This window comes from Canis lupus, chromosome 25 (genome assembly GCF_048164855.1).
Source record: "Canis lupus baileyi chromosome 25, mCanLup2.hap1, whole genome shotgun sequence".
Classification (NCBI taxonomy): domain Eukaryota; kingdom Metazoa; phylum Chordata; class Mammalia; order Carnivora; family Canidae; genus Canis; species Canis lupus.
Window position 1 is genome coordinate 37,167,641 of NC_132862.1, and position 14,602 is coordinate 37,182,242.

Sequence of the window (14,602 nt, forward strand, 5' to 3'; positions counted from 1 at the left end):
CTCTTTCTGTTTCTCATGAATGAATAAATAAAATCTTTTTAAAAAAATGATAAATGTCACCTCCTCTGGGCAGCCTTGACTTTCCCGGAGTCCCAAGGCTGAATTAGGTCTCCTTCTGTGTTTTCAAGGCACTCTGTACTTTCTAATGAAGCAAATATTAAACCATCCAGGTGATTCTTTCCTTAATGTCTGGTGTTTCAATGGTTTGTAATGTCTACCAGTCCAGTGTTCGCACACTTACACCTATAATTCATTTAATCCTCAACACACCTCAAGGTAGGTATTTAACAATAGCTATTTTATATACGAAGATACTGGCAAAAAAGATGTTAGGCCATCTGCCTCCGTCACAGAGTAAATCATGGACTTGGAATCTGACCCTAATAAAAGATCCATATTTTCGGGATGCCTGAGTGGCTCAGCGGTTGAGCATCTGCCTTTGGCTCAGGGCATAATCCTGGAGTCCCGGGATCGAGTCCCACATCAGGCTCTCTGTGAGGAGCCTGCTTCTTCCCTTGCCTGTGTCTCTGCCTTCTCTGTGTCTGAATAAATAAATAAAATCTAAAAAGATCCATATTTTCAACCACTACCTTGGCCCCTCCACATATTGGCACTGAGGTATTTGATGAATAAAGAGACAGATAAATGAAAGAACTGAATACGAAACCAGTCTCAACCTCATCCTCTCTTCCCACTGCTGTTACCGTAGTCTAAAACAAAGGTCTTATCCTAGTAACTAAATGACCCCCAAGAGTCTCTTATTAGGTTCTTTAACTTCTCTTTCCTCTCCAGGCATATGTTCCTAGGTGATTCTTTCCAAAGTGTTTTCCTTATCCTATTAATGTGCTATTCAATAGTCAGCCATGACCCCTGCTACCTTTGCTTGGCTTTCAGACTTCTCCCTGACAATGACCTTTTCTACCATCAAGCGTGCTGTCTCCACTTTATCCACTCATCCCTAACTCAGTCACATACGAGTCATGCCTTTACACATACTGTTCTCTCTCCAGTTTTCTTCCTACTGCAAATCGAATCCAACCAATCCTTCAAGAATCTGCTCAAATATCCCAAAAGTCACTGAGCAGGAATGCAGCCAACTCTTCTCTAAACTCAAGTGTCACCCCAACTTAGTACCATTTCCTTTGTACTTCTTTGTGCTCTAAGATATTTGAAGATTTGACTTGTCTTCCTTTTCAATCTTCCAAATTTTCTAGGATAACCTGAGCACATCAGGAGAAAAAGCTCAACCTCAATATTTACTTGCCAACTGCTAAACTAAGAGAGTGGAAAAAGTTACTATGAAACCTCAATTTGTATTCCATTCATAAGAAGCGAAAACTTCAGTCTTGAAACAAACATATTTGGGGGATGAGGCATGAAAAGCAATGGTGAGGAAGACTTTCCTGGGCACCCCGGGAGTAGAAACAGACTGCTGAAAGTCTATAGCCACAGTAACTCATAAAGAGAGAGAATCAAATATTCTTTCAGCAAGTCAGCCAGGTTGGCTTCACATTTACCTAACTACAGAAGTCCCTCGATCGTCCCTTATTTTTTGGAGTGCATCGCCAAGAAAGAGAATAAGACCTCCTGAATAAAGCTGAGCCGTGGAGGGCTAAAAGAATGTAAGGAAATCTGCCCTGCATGGAGAATACAGCTTCCCAGACCTGCAGGGCTGTTCTCAGTCACAACCACTTCTGTTCCTAACTCAAATAACTCAACAGTTACAAGGGATTCAAGTTCTGCAGAAATTAAGAAAAGGGGAGAAAAAAATAAGAATCCTGAGAAGTAGTCACGGAGTGACAGGGTGGGCCCTGGTCTGTGGTGGTTCCCTTCATCCTCCCCAGTGCCCATCCACAGGTCAAGTGGTTGCCACTGACCTGGTCTGCATCTGTATGAACTCCCGGAGACTGAGCAGATGGCACCTCCTGCTGGACTGCAGCCACTGCCCCGTTAGGCATCAGGATGAGTTGGGAGGCTAGAGGCACATTCCGGCCCAGGGTCCGGTTTACCTGCAATAGGTTTCCCAGCTGTGGCTGGCAAGGAGAGGAGGAAGAGGAAGAACAAAGGAAAGAGAACAAGAGGAGAAGAAGAAAGACAGGAGAAATGGAAGGGAAGGACCACAAGACAAAATAAACAGAAGATACGAAACTGCTAAGCCCTACCCCTTTCCACACCAACCCAGGAGACCCTTATTCTCCATATGCGATGAATCATCCAGAAGGAAACCTAAAATGTATATAAAACTACAGATTGACACCAAAGAGTCAAACATCAAAGAAGTTGAGACAATGAGGATTTTAGAACAAGTACTCATGTACAGTAAGTAGATAGGCTAAGAGATAACACTCAGAATTTGTGTACTCGAGCCACAGATTTAAAGATTAGACTATATGTGACACTACTTCAGTCAAATGTTCAGGCGAACATCTTCTCTCTTAAGATCTCAATGTAATCTGCAGGCTACCTGTGAATACTAAGCATCACTTCTAGAGGTAAGTAAGGCCTAGGAAGTAGATCAGCATATCTTAACGTAATCTGGGCAACCATGGTTAAACCAAACAGCTTTCACGCAAGTCTTTGCCAGGGGCATAACAATTATGCCCCTGGAACGATGGTGGTTGTGTTTGTGGCTTACCCGTAGATACATCTGGGCCTGGGACTGGTTGAGAGGTGGGGAGGTGGTGTTTCCCAGTAGCACAGATTGGGTCAAAGTGGTAGCACTGGGAGAGCTCACACTCTGGGATCGGCTGATGAGCTGGGCGGCCGACGTGGTGGCCAGATTGATCTGTGTGGTACAGAAAGCAACCAGAACTAAGGATTTAGGAGAGGTAAAAATAAATGCACATCACTGACAAATTCAGAGGGGACACAGTCAAGAACAGAATATCTCATTTTCTTTCTTTCTTTCTTTTTTTTTTTTTTTAGAAGAGTATCTCATTTTCAGAGTCAGAGGGAAACGAATAATACTTTTCCTGTCCATAACTGTCATCCTGGATACTGCAGGGTCATACCAAAGTAAAGAAACTAGTCCCTAACCACTAGCATTAACAGCTGAGAGGGAAAAGGAACAAAACAGAACAGACTTCACTCCTCTTTAAAGGGTCCAGAGGGGATCCCTGGGTGGCGCAGCGGTTTGGCGCCTGCCTTTGGCCCAGGGCGCGATCCTGGAGACCCGGGATCGAATCCCACGTCGGGCTCCCGGTGCATGGAGCCTGCTTCTCCCTCTGCCTATGTCTCTGCCTCTCTCTCTCTCTCTCTCTGTGACTATCATAAATAAATAAAAAATATATATATATATATATTTAAAAAAAATAAAGGGTCCAGAGACCAGTCCCTTTCCTTTGCTACTTCCTCTTCTTCCCCAGGATTTCCTTCCTACTTTCTTAAACCTCCTCACTAAGACTCCTATATAGATTCAGGTCAGTTGTTTCCCTTCTACTAACACTCTCTAACATAAGAGCAATAATTGCCATTGATGACTCAATACACAAAGCTGTTTCCACCCTGAGACAGAGACCCAGGGAGGGAAGCCTCTCAGTGGGAAGATGCAGTCAGTCCTCACCGAGGCCTGGCTGGTGGTAGTCTGCTGCTGTGCAGTGCTGGTGTTTGGAGAGCTGGCCTGGCGACTGGCAGCAATCGTGGCCTATAAAAGGGGTAAGGAAACAGGAGCAGAGCAAAGACAACGAAGGAAAAGACTCAATCTTATCACAAGCACAAAATGCAATAGAGATTTCAGATAAGAACCCAGAGACTCTACACTGGAGCAAGGAAAAGTATAATCACTATCCCCAGAAACCCTTATATTACCACATATACCAACCTAATAACTCCCACACGACCCTCCTGGGGCAATTGGGTAACCTGTCCTCCTCCTCCTCCTCCCACTTTCTTTTAGGTAGAAGAACCTTTGATCGGGTTTATCATGAGTCACTCCTAAGTCTAACCTAGGGCTGTCCAGAACAAATACAACGTGAGCCACACAAATAACCTTCTAGTATGCACATTTTTTAAAAAAGTGAAAAGAGGGTACCGCCCGGGTGGCTCCAGCGGTTTAGCACCGCCTTCAGCGCAGGGCATGATCCTGGAGACCCCGGATGGAGTCCCACATCGGGCTCCCTGCATGGAGCCTGCTTCTCCCTCTACCTGCGTCTCTGCCTCTCTCTCTCTCTGTGTCTCTCATGAATAAATAAATAAAATCTTAAAAAATAAAAATAAAAAATAAAAAAGTGAAAAGAAACTGGAGATATAAACTTTATTTTACTTAAGCTAATAAGTCTAACATGTAACCAATAACAACAAACTACTGAGATATTTTACATTTCTTTATACTAAGTCTCTGAAATCCAAAATTTGATTGTACATATCCATTTGGACTGGCCACGTTTTAAGTGCTCAGTAGATACATAGTGGCTAGTGACCACCACATTGGACAATGCAGTTCTAGAACATAGCCATTCTACCTTCCAGTTCCTACTGCAACTCTCAAAACTAAGATCCTTTCTTCCTCCTACGGGAGGACAGGAGGCAGAAGACCATTTCTAGCCTATGACTTAGTGGAGGAGGCAGTACCCCCTGACCCACCTGTAGTGCCTATCCCCTTCCCTCTTGGGCCAGCTGGCTGCTGACCTCTCACCTGCTGGACCGCAGCCAGGCTATGCAGTTGGGCATTGCTGAGCTGCTGCTGGAGCATGAACTGGTGGAAATACTGAGCTGCATTGGGCTGACGCTGCAGTGCCTGTAGAGCCTAAGAGGAAAAAGAGAGGATCAACCCACTTAGAATGAATCACTCCTAATTCCTATTCTATGCAAATGACTATGATCTGGTGAAAGGGACAACTGGAAAGGAGAAAAACGAAGATGGGGAGTGTGGCTAAATCAACAACATGTGATTTGTCCATTTTTATATTAGAACTTGTAAGTTCACATAGTCTTCAAAAAGTGGAGAAACAATTAATTCTGTTATGCTCTATTCTTGTATATAAAGAAAAGTAAAGCAATCTAACTCACATGAACTCTTAATTCCCAAAATGGAATGTGGAAACACATGATATAGCAAGGAAAGAAACTAAGACTAAACAACTTGAAAATAAATTAGATGTCGATTAATATAAAGAGAAAAAGGGGCACCATGCTGGCTCAGTCAGTAGAACATGCGACTCTTGGTCTGGGCTTGTGAGTACAAGCCCAAGACTGGGCATAGAGCTTTACTTTAAAAAAAATTAAAATAGGGTGTCTAAGTGGCTCAGTCAGTTAAGCATCAAACTCTTGATCTCAGCTCAGGTCTTTGATCTCAGGGTTTGAGTTCAAGGCCCACACTGGGCTCCATGTTGGGCTATAAGCTGAGCACAGAGCCTACTTAAAAATGAATGAATGGAAGAGAAGACAAGAGACCATATTCTAGGGACACAGTTAAGGTGACAGAGCCCCAAATGGTTGAAAATGATGAAAAAGAGTAAACAGTGGCTTGTGAAAGATCCTATCATCAGGTAAATTTCCAAATTAACTGGCATTTTCAAATATTTACAGTAGGTATTTATAAAGATGATACTGGTAATGCAGTTTTAGGGTTACCTCTGGGATATTACTGTATTCTTATTCTTTAATAATTAGAACTATCCTTCCGATGTGCAGAATGATTTTAGCAACCAAGAAATTTTGAGTAAAATGCCCCATTCCCAACATTTTTTAAAGCGTGGAATTACTATTTTCTAAAAATAAAACTCCAATGAGTTTTAGACTTCCATTACTCAGGGTGATTTACAAGAAAAGCCAAAGATTAAAAACCTGACAATCCATGAAGAGAAATGCTTAGTTAGACTCTAGCTACATTGGGCAGCCCCGGTGGCTCAGAGGTCTAGCGCCGCCTTCAGCCTGGGGTGTGACCCTGGAGACCCGGGATGGAGTCCCACATCAGGCTCCCTGCATGGAATGGAGCCTGCTTCTCCCTCTGCCTGTGTCTCTGCCTCTCTCTGTGTGTGTCTCTCAGGAATAAATAAAATCTTTGGGAAAAAAAAAAGAATCTAGCTACATGAACTGAAACCCTGATTTAAAGACTGACTCTCATTCTCTGTTTGCTTGCTCAAACTGTTGTAAACTCCTAAGATTCTCAGAGCTGGAAGGAACATTAGTTGTCACCTAATCCAAATCCCCCAGTTTGCTGGAAAGGAACTAAGAGGCATTATCTTCCAACACCCGTGCCCACCCAAAGTCAATACCCACAGAGCACAGCCCCTCAGGACTGAGGCTCACCTGCACCGCTTGCCGTTCATACAGTGACATCTGAGCTATCTGGGGCCGAGAGCTGCCCCCAGAGCTGGAGCTCCCATTGGTGGAGTTGGAGTTCTGCTCACTCTCAGTCTCCATGATGGTGGTCCAGGGTCCCCAAAGCTGGTGCTCTGACTCAAGACCTAGATGGAAGTAGCAAAGGATTAAAATTCACACCTGATCTCAAGCTATTATTTCACGTTATTATTCAAGTTATCTAAAACTCTTCCTCTTCGTTCCATCAGCCATGATTCCTTGGGCTTCTTCAACTATCAAATCTGCAATACACACTTACAACCATATGTTTCCCATCCCATCTTCTGAAGCTATGCAATGTCTCAAAAGAAACCTTTACATATTTCCTCATGACTATCTATTAAATATCAAATGGCCAGAATTTCAGATTCATAATACTAAGGCTACCTTACATCCCCATAGCATTTTTTAACAGTTTAAAATATTCCCACTTAAAAGTTGCTATTTTCTCAGTTTCATCTGCACCTGTGACCTCATTACCAGCATCACTTTAACAGTGGTCACCATTTACCGAGAAGCCACCAGGTGCCTCCTCTTACTGGACTAGGCTCTTCATCTCCATTACCCTACAGTGCTTTAAGGTAAATACAATTATCCCCATCTTATAATTGTAGAAATGAGGTTTTCTGAGGGTAAAGAAGTTATCCTAGTATCGAGTCTTTATATATTAACACAGGCTACTTCCTCAAACCAAAAAATAAATAAATAAAAATCTATGATAAAGGCGGTATCATTTGGTTTGAGTATCACCGTCCTCATTTTATGGAGGAGCGGTTTATGATGCAGATATGTTAAACGCATCATAGAAAGTCATAAAACTAGAGATAGAGGGCCGCCTGGTTGGCTCAGTGAAAAAGCGTTGGACTCTTGATCTTCAGGTCGTGAGTTCGAGCACCACATTGCGTGTAGAGATTACTTAAATACATAAAATTTTAAAACAAAACAAAAACTAGGAGGTAAAACAGTCTACAGTCCAAATAGGTGCCTGGTTCCAGCTCAGGCTACTAATAAAAACACCCTGGGCATGTCACTTTCCCTGCTGGCACCTCATTTCCCCATTTGCAGAAAAGCCTTCACAACTGAAGGTAATGTATGACTGCCAGGTATTAAACGTATTAAACACACAGCAATGAAAATCTTCAAGAAAGTAAAACTCAACTTTTTAGTTCATTTTAGCAGTCAGAATTTACCCTCTGGGGTCTACACTAAAATCTGCAAAAAGTCATGAAGACGTTGCTAAGAACTAAGCAGAGAGAGGAGATGAGGGAGAAGAAATATGCTCCAAAAACCACTAAATGACAATAAAATCTTTTTGTTCATTTTTTTTTCCCCTCTCTTTTGTTAGGCCTAGACACTATATTCTCTAGTTTGGAGGCATGGGGCCACTAGAAATATTGGGTCAGCAAAGCAATAGTTGGTTTAGGAATGTAAACATCAAACCAGAATTTCTGCTAAGGCTTGTCAACAGTTTTTTTAAAATGGATTTATCATGATTACATCCAAGACAAAGTAAGTAAAATCAAACCACTTGGCATTGGAAACAGAGCTGGGGAGATTTCTTACTATTCCCTTCCTGGTATTACCTGACTGCATCGTTACCCCCCAAGTACTCAACTCAACCCATCTCTTCAGTTTTATTCAGGTATAGCAAATGTCAGTGCAGACATGGATATAACCCAAGAAGTACACAGGAGAAATCACATCAGCTTCAACTCTAGTTATTATCTTCTCCCACATCTTTTGCCACAATATGAAAGCACTAAACAGATACAGACCCATGAATCCTCATTATCAGCATGTGAAGAAAAAAAGCGGGTAAGGATTAGAGGCAGCATGGCATAGTTGTATAGATCAATGGACTTAGTTCACTGGACTCAAGAGACACGAGGCCCCTTTACTAGCTAGAGGAGACATTAATTCCTACCTTCATAGGTGAAAATGCTAATTAACCATATGACCCCTCAGGTCCCCTAAAATGGAAATCTTAGTAACTTTTTTTTTTTTTTTCCAGACCGTGAGATGAAGATAGAGATGTAAAGGGGGCTGGCTTACGGAATAAAATCAGGAGAAAGTGACCTCAAAGCCAGAATTCCTGGTTCCCAGGCACATAATCTATTCACTCGCATTCAGTGTTGGGACGGCAAAATTAAATACAGAAAATGAAAACAATAAAAAGTTTGGGAGGCACAGTGCGTTTCCATTTTCAACATTACGCCACAAGAGAAAGTGCAAGACGCCGATCCGCGGAGGTCCCCACAATAGCTAAAGTACAGTCATCTTCAAAGGTAGCAGGGGAGTGTGCACGGGTTGGGCCGGCCCGGGTGAGCAGCACAGATCTGCGGAAGGGAGCTCCTAGACAAGACCGTGAAGTGCACCTGGCACTCGGTCCACACAGCCAAGAGTTGGAGGGAACAAATCTCCCTAAACAGTGTGGGACATAGAAGGGAGTCGGGGGAAGACCGTGCGCGAGGAATGGAGGTGCTCCGGGCGGGGAATGGGGACAGCAAGCGCCAGCAAGGCTCTCGCTGTCCACGCAGCCCTGAGGAGAATGGGGCTCCAAAGAGGAATCAAAGGCACCGGGGGAAGGGAAGGGGCACACAGAGCGGTGCCAGGGGCGAAGCGACCCAGGCGCGCCGGGAAATGTGCTTACCGAGGGCAGGGAGACAAGCAGGAGACACACAGACGGGAGTCACGGAATTGGAGACTGAGGCACCAAGCGGACCAGAAAAAAGGCAGGGGGGTCACCAAGCAGACAGCATGCTTGGGTGGCAGGACCAAAGCCGGAGAAGGAAAAATGAATGAGCACACGAGCAGTCAGAAGCAACTGGGCTGACGGACGGACGGCATTCAGCGCGGCGAAATGAGCAGCCAGAGGCTGGGGCGGACGGACGGAGCCGAGGACCGCAGAGCCGAGCGCCCGCGGGAGGCAGGGAAGGCGCTGGGGGAGGTACCTGGGGCGTTGCACGGACGCCGGCGGCTGCAGGCACATCCCCGCGCAGCCAAGCCCCCAGAGGTCCTGCCCCTCCCCGGCCCGCGGCCGCACGGTTACCTTCGCGCCCGGCTCCGCACCCGAGGGCTCCCGGGGGGCGTCCACCTCAGGTGCCGGGGTCCCCAGTCGCCGGGCTGGGCGGGGGGCTCGCTCGGCCTCCGCGGCGGGCTCCCCTCGCCTCCTCCCCTTCCTGGAGGGGCGGGGGCGCCGAGGGCGGGGTGGGAGGGGCCCGGCGCGGCCGCCGCTCCCCGCCCCTCCCGCCGCTCCGGGTGCGGGCCCGGCCGCGGCTCCGCCAGGCCTCCGGGGCTCGCTCGGGGCCTGTCACTTCCTGCCGGGCCGAGAGGGTGGGGGCTGCAGGCCGGGGGCTGCGGGCCGGGCTGGAGGAGGGGGCTGCGGGGAGGTGCTTCCGGGGCAGCCGGACCCCTCCCCGCCCTCCGCGCCCCTCCCCTCCCCTCCCCTCCCCTCCCGTCCCCTCCCCTCGGCGGCCTCCCCCGCCCCCTCCCGCGCGTCCCTCGCTTCCTGCCGGCGCCCGTTGCCATGACGACGCCGCTCCCGGGCCTCCGCGCTCTCGGGCCTCGGGGTTGGTGGGGCTTTTTGTTTGGCTCCCCCCTCCTCGCTCGCTCGCTCGCTCTTTCTCCTCTTTTTTTTTTTTTTTTTCCCTCCTTCTTTCTCTCCGAGTTCTGCTCGCCGGTTGGAGGGACGAAACTGAGAAAGTGCTGGCCTCTAGCGGGGAAGGCGCGCTCGTCGAGGCGAAGGGAGGGAAGTGACGTGAAAAGGGGGAGAGAAAAAGGAGGTATTTTTCAGGAGCTTCTGGGAATAAGGTAGAGAAAGAAAGGATCAAAGGGACGGTCGCGCCAAGAGGGAGAAGGCGAAGCCGCGACCCCAGAGGGACGACAGGCTGGGGAAGCGGCCACGGCCGAGGCCGGGAGAGCGCGGGCAGGGAAGGCCGAGGAGCGGGAGGGGGAGGCCGATTGTCCCGACCTCGCCTCGCCTCGCCTCGCCTCGCCTCGCCTGGCCTCGGAGAAGGCGGGAAAGCAGGCTGCGCCGGGGCTGTCCGGGGCTGCCCCGCAGGGCGCCGACGCGCGCCTCCGAGCTGCAGCCCGCTTAGACGTGCCGTGGGTTGCACGCTCGTGTGCCCTCCGCGGGTCGCGTGTGCGTGTGCGCCCCCGGGCGTGCGAAGGAGGACGACGAGGCCGTAGAACAATGGGGCCGTATCTGGGGATGCTGCCCGGGATGCGGCGGCGGTGGCCTTGCCCGTTTTAGTCCCGGTAGCGGCTTGCCAGCGTGGAGTCCTGGTGCGGGAACCCGCCGAGCACCCGTGGGTGCCGCCCCCTGTGTCGGAGCAGCGCTGCGGGGCGCACACAGAGCTGACCGCCCCCGTTGCCCCGCGCGCGGCTGGGACTCCCCGTGAGCCCCTTACCGACGCTGCTGCTTTCCCCGCCGTCCTCCTCGGCCACTTTTTTTTTTTTTTACCTCCTTTTTTTCCCCGTCAGCACTGTTCTCGTCCGTTATTTTTCTCTGTCCACTCCCCCCCCCCCCCACGATGCTCTCCTTTAAAAGCCAACGCGTGATTTGTTTTCAGAGGAAAAACCTCCGAGTGTCCCCTTTGTTCGTAAATGAGATCCGTTTCGATTTGCACGGAGAGAGAGGTGTGTTCGGACTCCCGGCCCTTAGTTGGTGGTATAGCCAGATGTATGTCCGAGAGCAATCCCTGCCAGGCTTCTAGGAACCAGCCAGACGGGTCTGTGGGGGAAGGAACCCGGAGGGCAGCCAAAGGACTGCAAAAGCAGAGAGAGGCAGGAGGTGTGGGGAGGTGAAAGGCTACGTTGCCAGGATGGTTGACAGGCTTTGGCAGAGGATGAATTGAAAAGATCCTGGCAGAGAGCTGGTGGTAAAAACTAGGTAAAGCATTAGTCATTTAATTCAAACTTGGGTTTTCGGCATGTCAAAGAAGTTTAAAGCTTTCTTGCGGAGGCTCACAGCCTAAGCTCAATCTCCTAGGGCCAATGAAAAACTGGTGTCCATAATTTTCAGATGATAACAACGTTCACATTGCTACTCCTGCGGTTCCACGGGAGAATTGTTGCTCTGAAGTGCCTGGAGAAGGCCTGTAATACATCGCAGGAATATATTCCTGGGTAGGAATCCAGGTGCCAGAGAGAACTTTTCAAAAGCCTGTGGAAGCTGCATACCTGCTTGAACATGGCCATTCCAGCCCCGTCAAAAGTGAAGCCCAATCACAGCTACGGTATCTATGTACATATAGATGCATCCCGCCTCTAAAGACTTTGTATTGTCTGGTCACCGGCCCCTACATCTACTAAAAGTTACACGTTTAGATGATCTTAGGGAAGAAGAGAATGGTGATGTGTAATTTTGTTGAATGATATAAATCTAGTCACAGGCCAGGTCTTATTGATACGAACCAGCAGTTTAATTTTCTGACCTAAAGGCTTGTACCCCGTATTTCACAGTAATTCTTTTCAGCTTCATTTCCCTCTAAGACAGACCTGGGTCTAAGCAATTTTCCAAAGAAATTTTCAGGATAAAAAGGAAATGGAGCAATAATAAAGTGAAGTGTTTGGGAAAACTCCATCCATAGAAAAATCATTCTTGAGGACTAAATCAGCTTGGAAAGAAAGAGGTACTGAAGAATTTGTCTCGCTAGATCTAAACAGCAAAACAATTTGTAATCCATAGGAAATCCTTAACTGACTTTTTTTTTTTTAGAATTTTGCTAAACTTTCTCATTTTCATTTAATGATTCTGCTGGAATTAGTCTTTTCTTTTTCAAACGAAATAGTTCTCCTGAATGGAAGCTAAATAATTTCTTTACTCTGCATAACACTGAAAGTCATTAGCCTAAACAGGTGAAAAGGAAATGCATTCTAGCTGTTGAGAAGTAGAAGCCCTCCTCCTGCAAACATACCTAAATACGGAAAGATCAGGATTTGAAAGGAACTCAACTGGCCGCAACTAAAGTAAATAGGATAGTAGGCTGGCCAATACAATTTTGCATATCAACCGACACTGAATACGCTTTCTTCAAACCTTCCAAGCCCAGAATTCCACAATGAATTGTAGAGGAAGAGATTGCCCTTAACCCTAGAGGTGTTGGTATCATTGGAATGTGTCTGTTTACAGGTAACAAAGTAGGTAAACAAATATGATCACCACGTCTAAATCGTCTTCTTTAATCATTCTATGCAAATGTGGACTGGATGAAGTAGGGAAAATAGAAAATCATAACCTTTACTCTAACCACCACCAGTTGCAAATGTGAACCACCATACACGTCACACCCCCATCCTACCATTCTGTATGCCATTTTAAGATCTAGTTGGGAGAAAAATGAGATGGAGATTAAAAGGATTTATAGACTCTTTTAAGTTTTTAAAGCAAAAAAGAATTTTAAAATTATCTAAGCCCCTCAATTTTAATTGGAGAAAATTGTAGGCTAAAAGATGAATGTAAAAAAGGGAAATTTCGTAATCTCTACCAAATAGGACATGTCCAATAAAGATTAACTGAATTAATTTCCTAGATGGTTGCCCTTCTCTCAACTGAAAAAAAAAAAAAAGAAAAATGGGATTAAAAGATTAAAAAATACCTCTTATTCCTCACCACAAATACCTAGGATGGAATTCTCAGGGCACACTACCCCAAAATATAGCACCTAAAATAGTGACTATTTTAAGCTGAAGGAGTTTGAGAAAATGGCAGAAGCAGGAAAGTCATTCTAAACTATTCTTTTTCTCTTCCTTCTTCTCTGAAACAGGTCATAAAACCCTCCTGTGAGAAGTGCCCTGGGTGGAAAAGAGCATCCTTATCTGTGAAGTTTACAAAGGGCAACCAAGAAGAATCCTAACAGGCCTTGCTAAATTTCTCCCAATTTAGAACAATTACCTCATACTCCTTAACTTAGGATGTTCCTCTACAACTGTTCACCCTTTATCAAACCTAGCACAACAGCACACTGGTCTATTTCTTTGAGTCTTCATTTTCTTATGAAGGCTCCCAAGTTACATCATATTTATATTAAATAAATTTTGATGAAATAAATTCGTAGGTCCAAGATGGAGTCTCTTCTGCCCAGGAAGCTGGGCCAGTAAATTGAAATTTAGATAAATTTCATGTCCCTGCAAATGCTTCACCAGGCCACAAACTCAATATATCCAATCAGCCAATCCCCAAACACCAAGCCAAACCTGAGCTCTTTACATATTTCCTTGTTCTTTATTGTTTATCCTATAAACGCTTCCTGCCTTCTGCTCCAGTTTGCAGTTCTCTGAATGAAAACTGTCCACTACTTAAGGTGTTAAATAAAATTTGTTTATGTCACCTAAATTGTCTTCTTTAACCATTTTGAAACATTTCGTATGCTTTTCTCCTGATAATTTGTCTTTGTCAACTTAATTCTCAGGCTCAGCCAAGGACCCTAAGAGGGTCAAGGAAAACTTTTTCCTCTACTACACTTGATGAGAGAACAGAGGACTAGATGAGGACAAAGCACAACCCCAGGCACCATATTGACAAGTCCTTGAAACAGGCAGAGTAACATTCTCTGTGGACCTAACTGCCTCGATATTAATACTTTGCTAAGGGCAAAAGGCAATCTTAGACCCCCAGGATCCTGTAAGTCTAATGTATAAAAATTCCTTTAGAAATTTCCTTATCTATAACCCTCTGCCGCCCCCCCCCCCCCCCCCAGCAATATACGTGCTGGCAGTCATCACCCAAGCACATGGCCCACTGATACACATCTGAAGGGTTTCATGACTCAGGTTTTATTAGATGGTAATAAGTGACCTTTTCCCATCAATAGCTAGCACCCTCAAGGTCCTGCAAACCCGGCTTCCAAAATTCCCTAGAGAGTATGCTATCCTCAAACCCCTCCCAACTCCCAGGTATATAATCAGCCACCCCTCACAGGCCCGGGGCAGCAGCCCTTTCTGCCCATGGGTCCTGTCCCCTGTGCTTTAATAAAACCACCATTTTGCACCAAAGACGTCTCAAGAATTCTCTTTTGGTCATCGGCTCCAGACCTCACCTATATTCCAAAACTTAATCAACTGGCCATACTTCCTTTAGAGTAGAAGTTTAAAATCACCGTATTCATTGGTTCTGCTCAGTATTGCATCCAGCATTTCCATCAAAAGAAACGAATACACCCCCATATCCTCAAGTAACAAAGTTGACAATAACATAGGATTCACCAGTTTAGACTGTTAGCATGCAATTAAGGGCAGATAATATACCTTCTCTCAGCCTTGACTTTCTTTTTGTGAAATGGGAATAGCATTTCGTAAAATG

General features: G+C 46.1%; 1 protein-coding gene and 1 long non-coding RNA gene across 17 annotated transcripts in view; one reads left to right on the forward strand and one right to left on the reverse strand.

The window, feature by feature from the left end:
- Positions 1–9,503, reverse strand: part of PHC1 (polyhomeotic homolog 1) — a 22,697-nt gene extending 13,194 nt beyond the window's left edge. The window contains exons 1-7 of one of the 10 annotated variants that reach the window (XM_072799104.1): positions 9,350–9,450; positions 8,951–9,060; positions 6,250–6,407; positions 4,634–4,744; positions 3,563–3,643; positions 2,636–2,785; positions 1,878–2,033 (exon numbers count right to left, since the gene is read on the reverse strand). In XM_072799104.1, the coding sequence (XP_072655205.1) occupies positions 1,878–2,033; positions 2,636–2,785; positions 3,563–3,643; positions 4,634–4,744; positions 6,250–6,363 (612 nt within the window). In that variant the 5' untranslated portion in view covers positions 6,364–6,407; positions 8,951–9,060; positions 9,350–9,450. Of the gene's footprint in view, positions 1–1,877; positions 2,034–2,635; positions 2,786–3,562; positions 3,644–4,633; positions 4,745–6,249; positions 6,408–8,075; positions 8,099–8,950; positions 9,246–9,349 lie in introns of those variants that run through there. The other 9 variants (XR_012017746.1, XM_072799101.1, XM_072799102.1 and 6 more) reach the window with 9 other exon arrangements.
- On the forward strand, positions 9,252–13,630 carry LOC140617530 (uncharacterized). Of its 7 annotated transcripts, none has more exons than XR_012017748.1 (3): positions 9,252–9,399; positions 11,324–11,537; positions 13,068–13,630. It is a non-coding gene; the product is annotated as an uncharacterized lncRNA (long non-coding RNA). The 7 variants fall into 7 exon arrangements; XR_012017752.1 differs by having other exon boundaries at positions 9,289–9,313; XR_012017747.1 differs by lacking the exon at positions 9,252–9,399 and adding an exon at positions 9,724–10,082.
- The last annotated feature ends 972 nt before the right edge of the window (positions 13,631–14,602 follow it).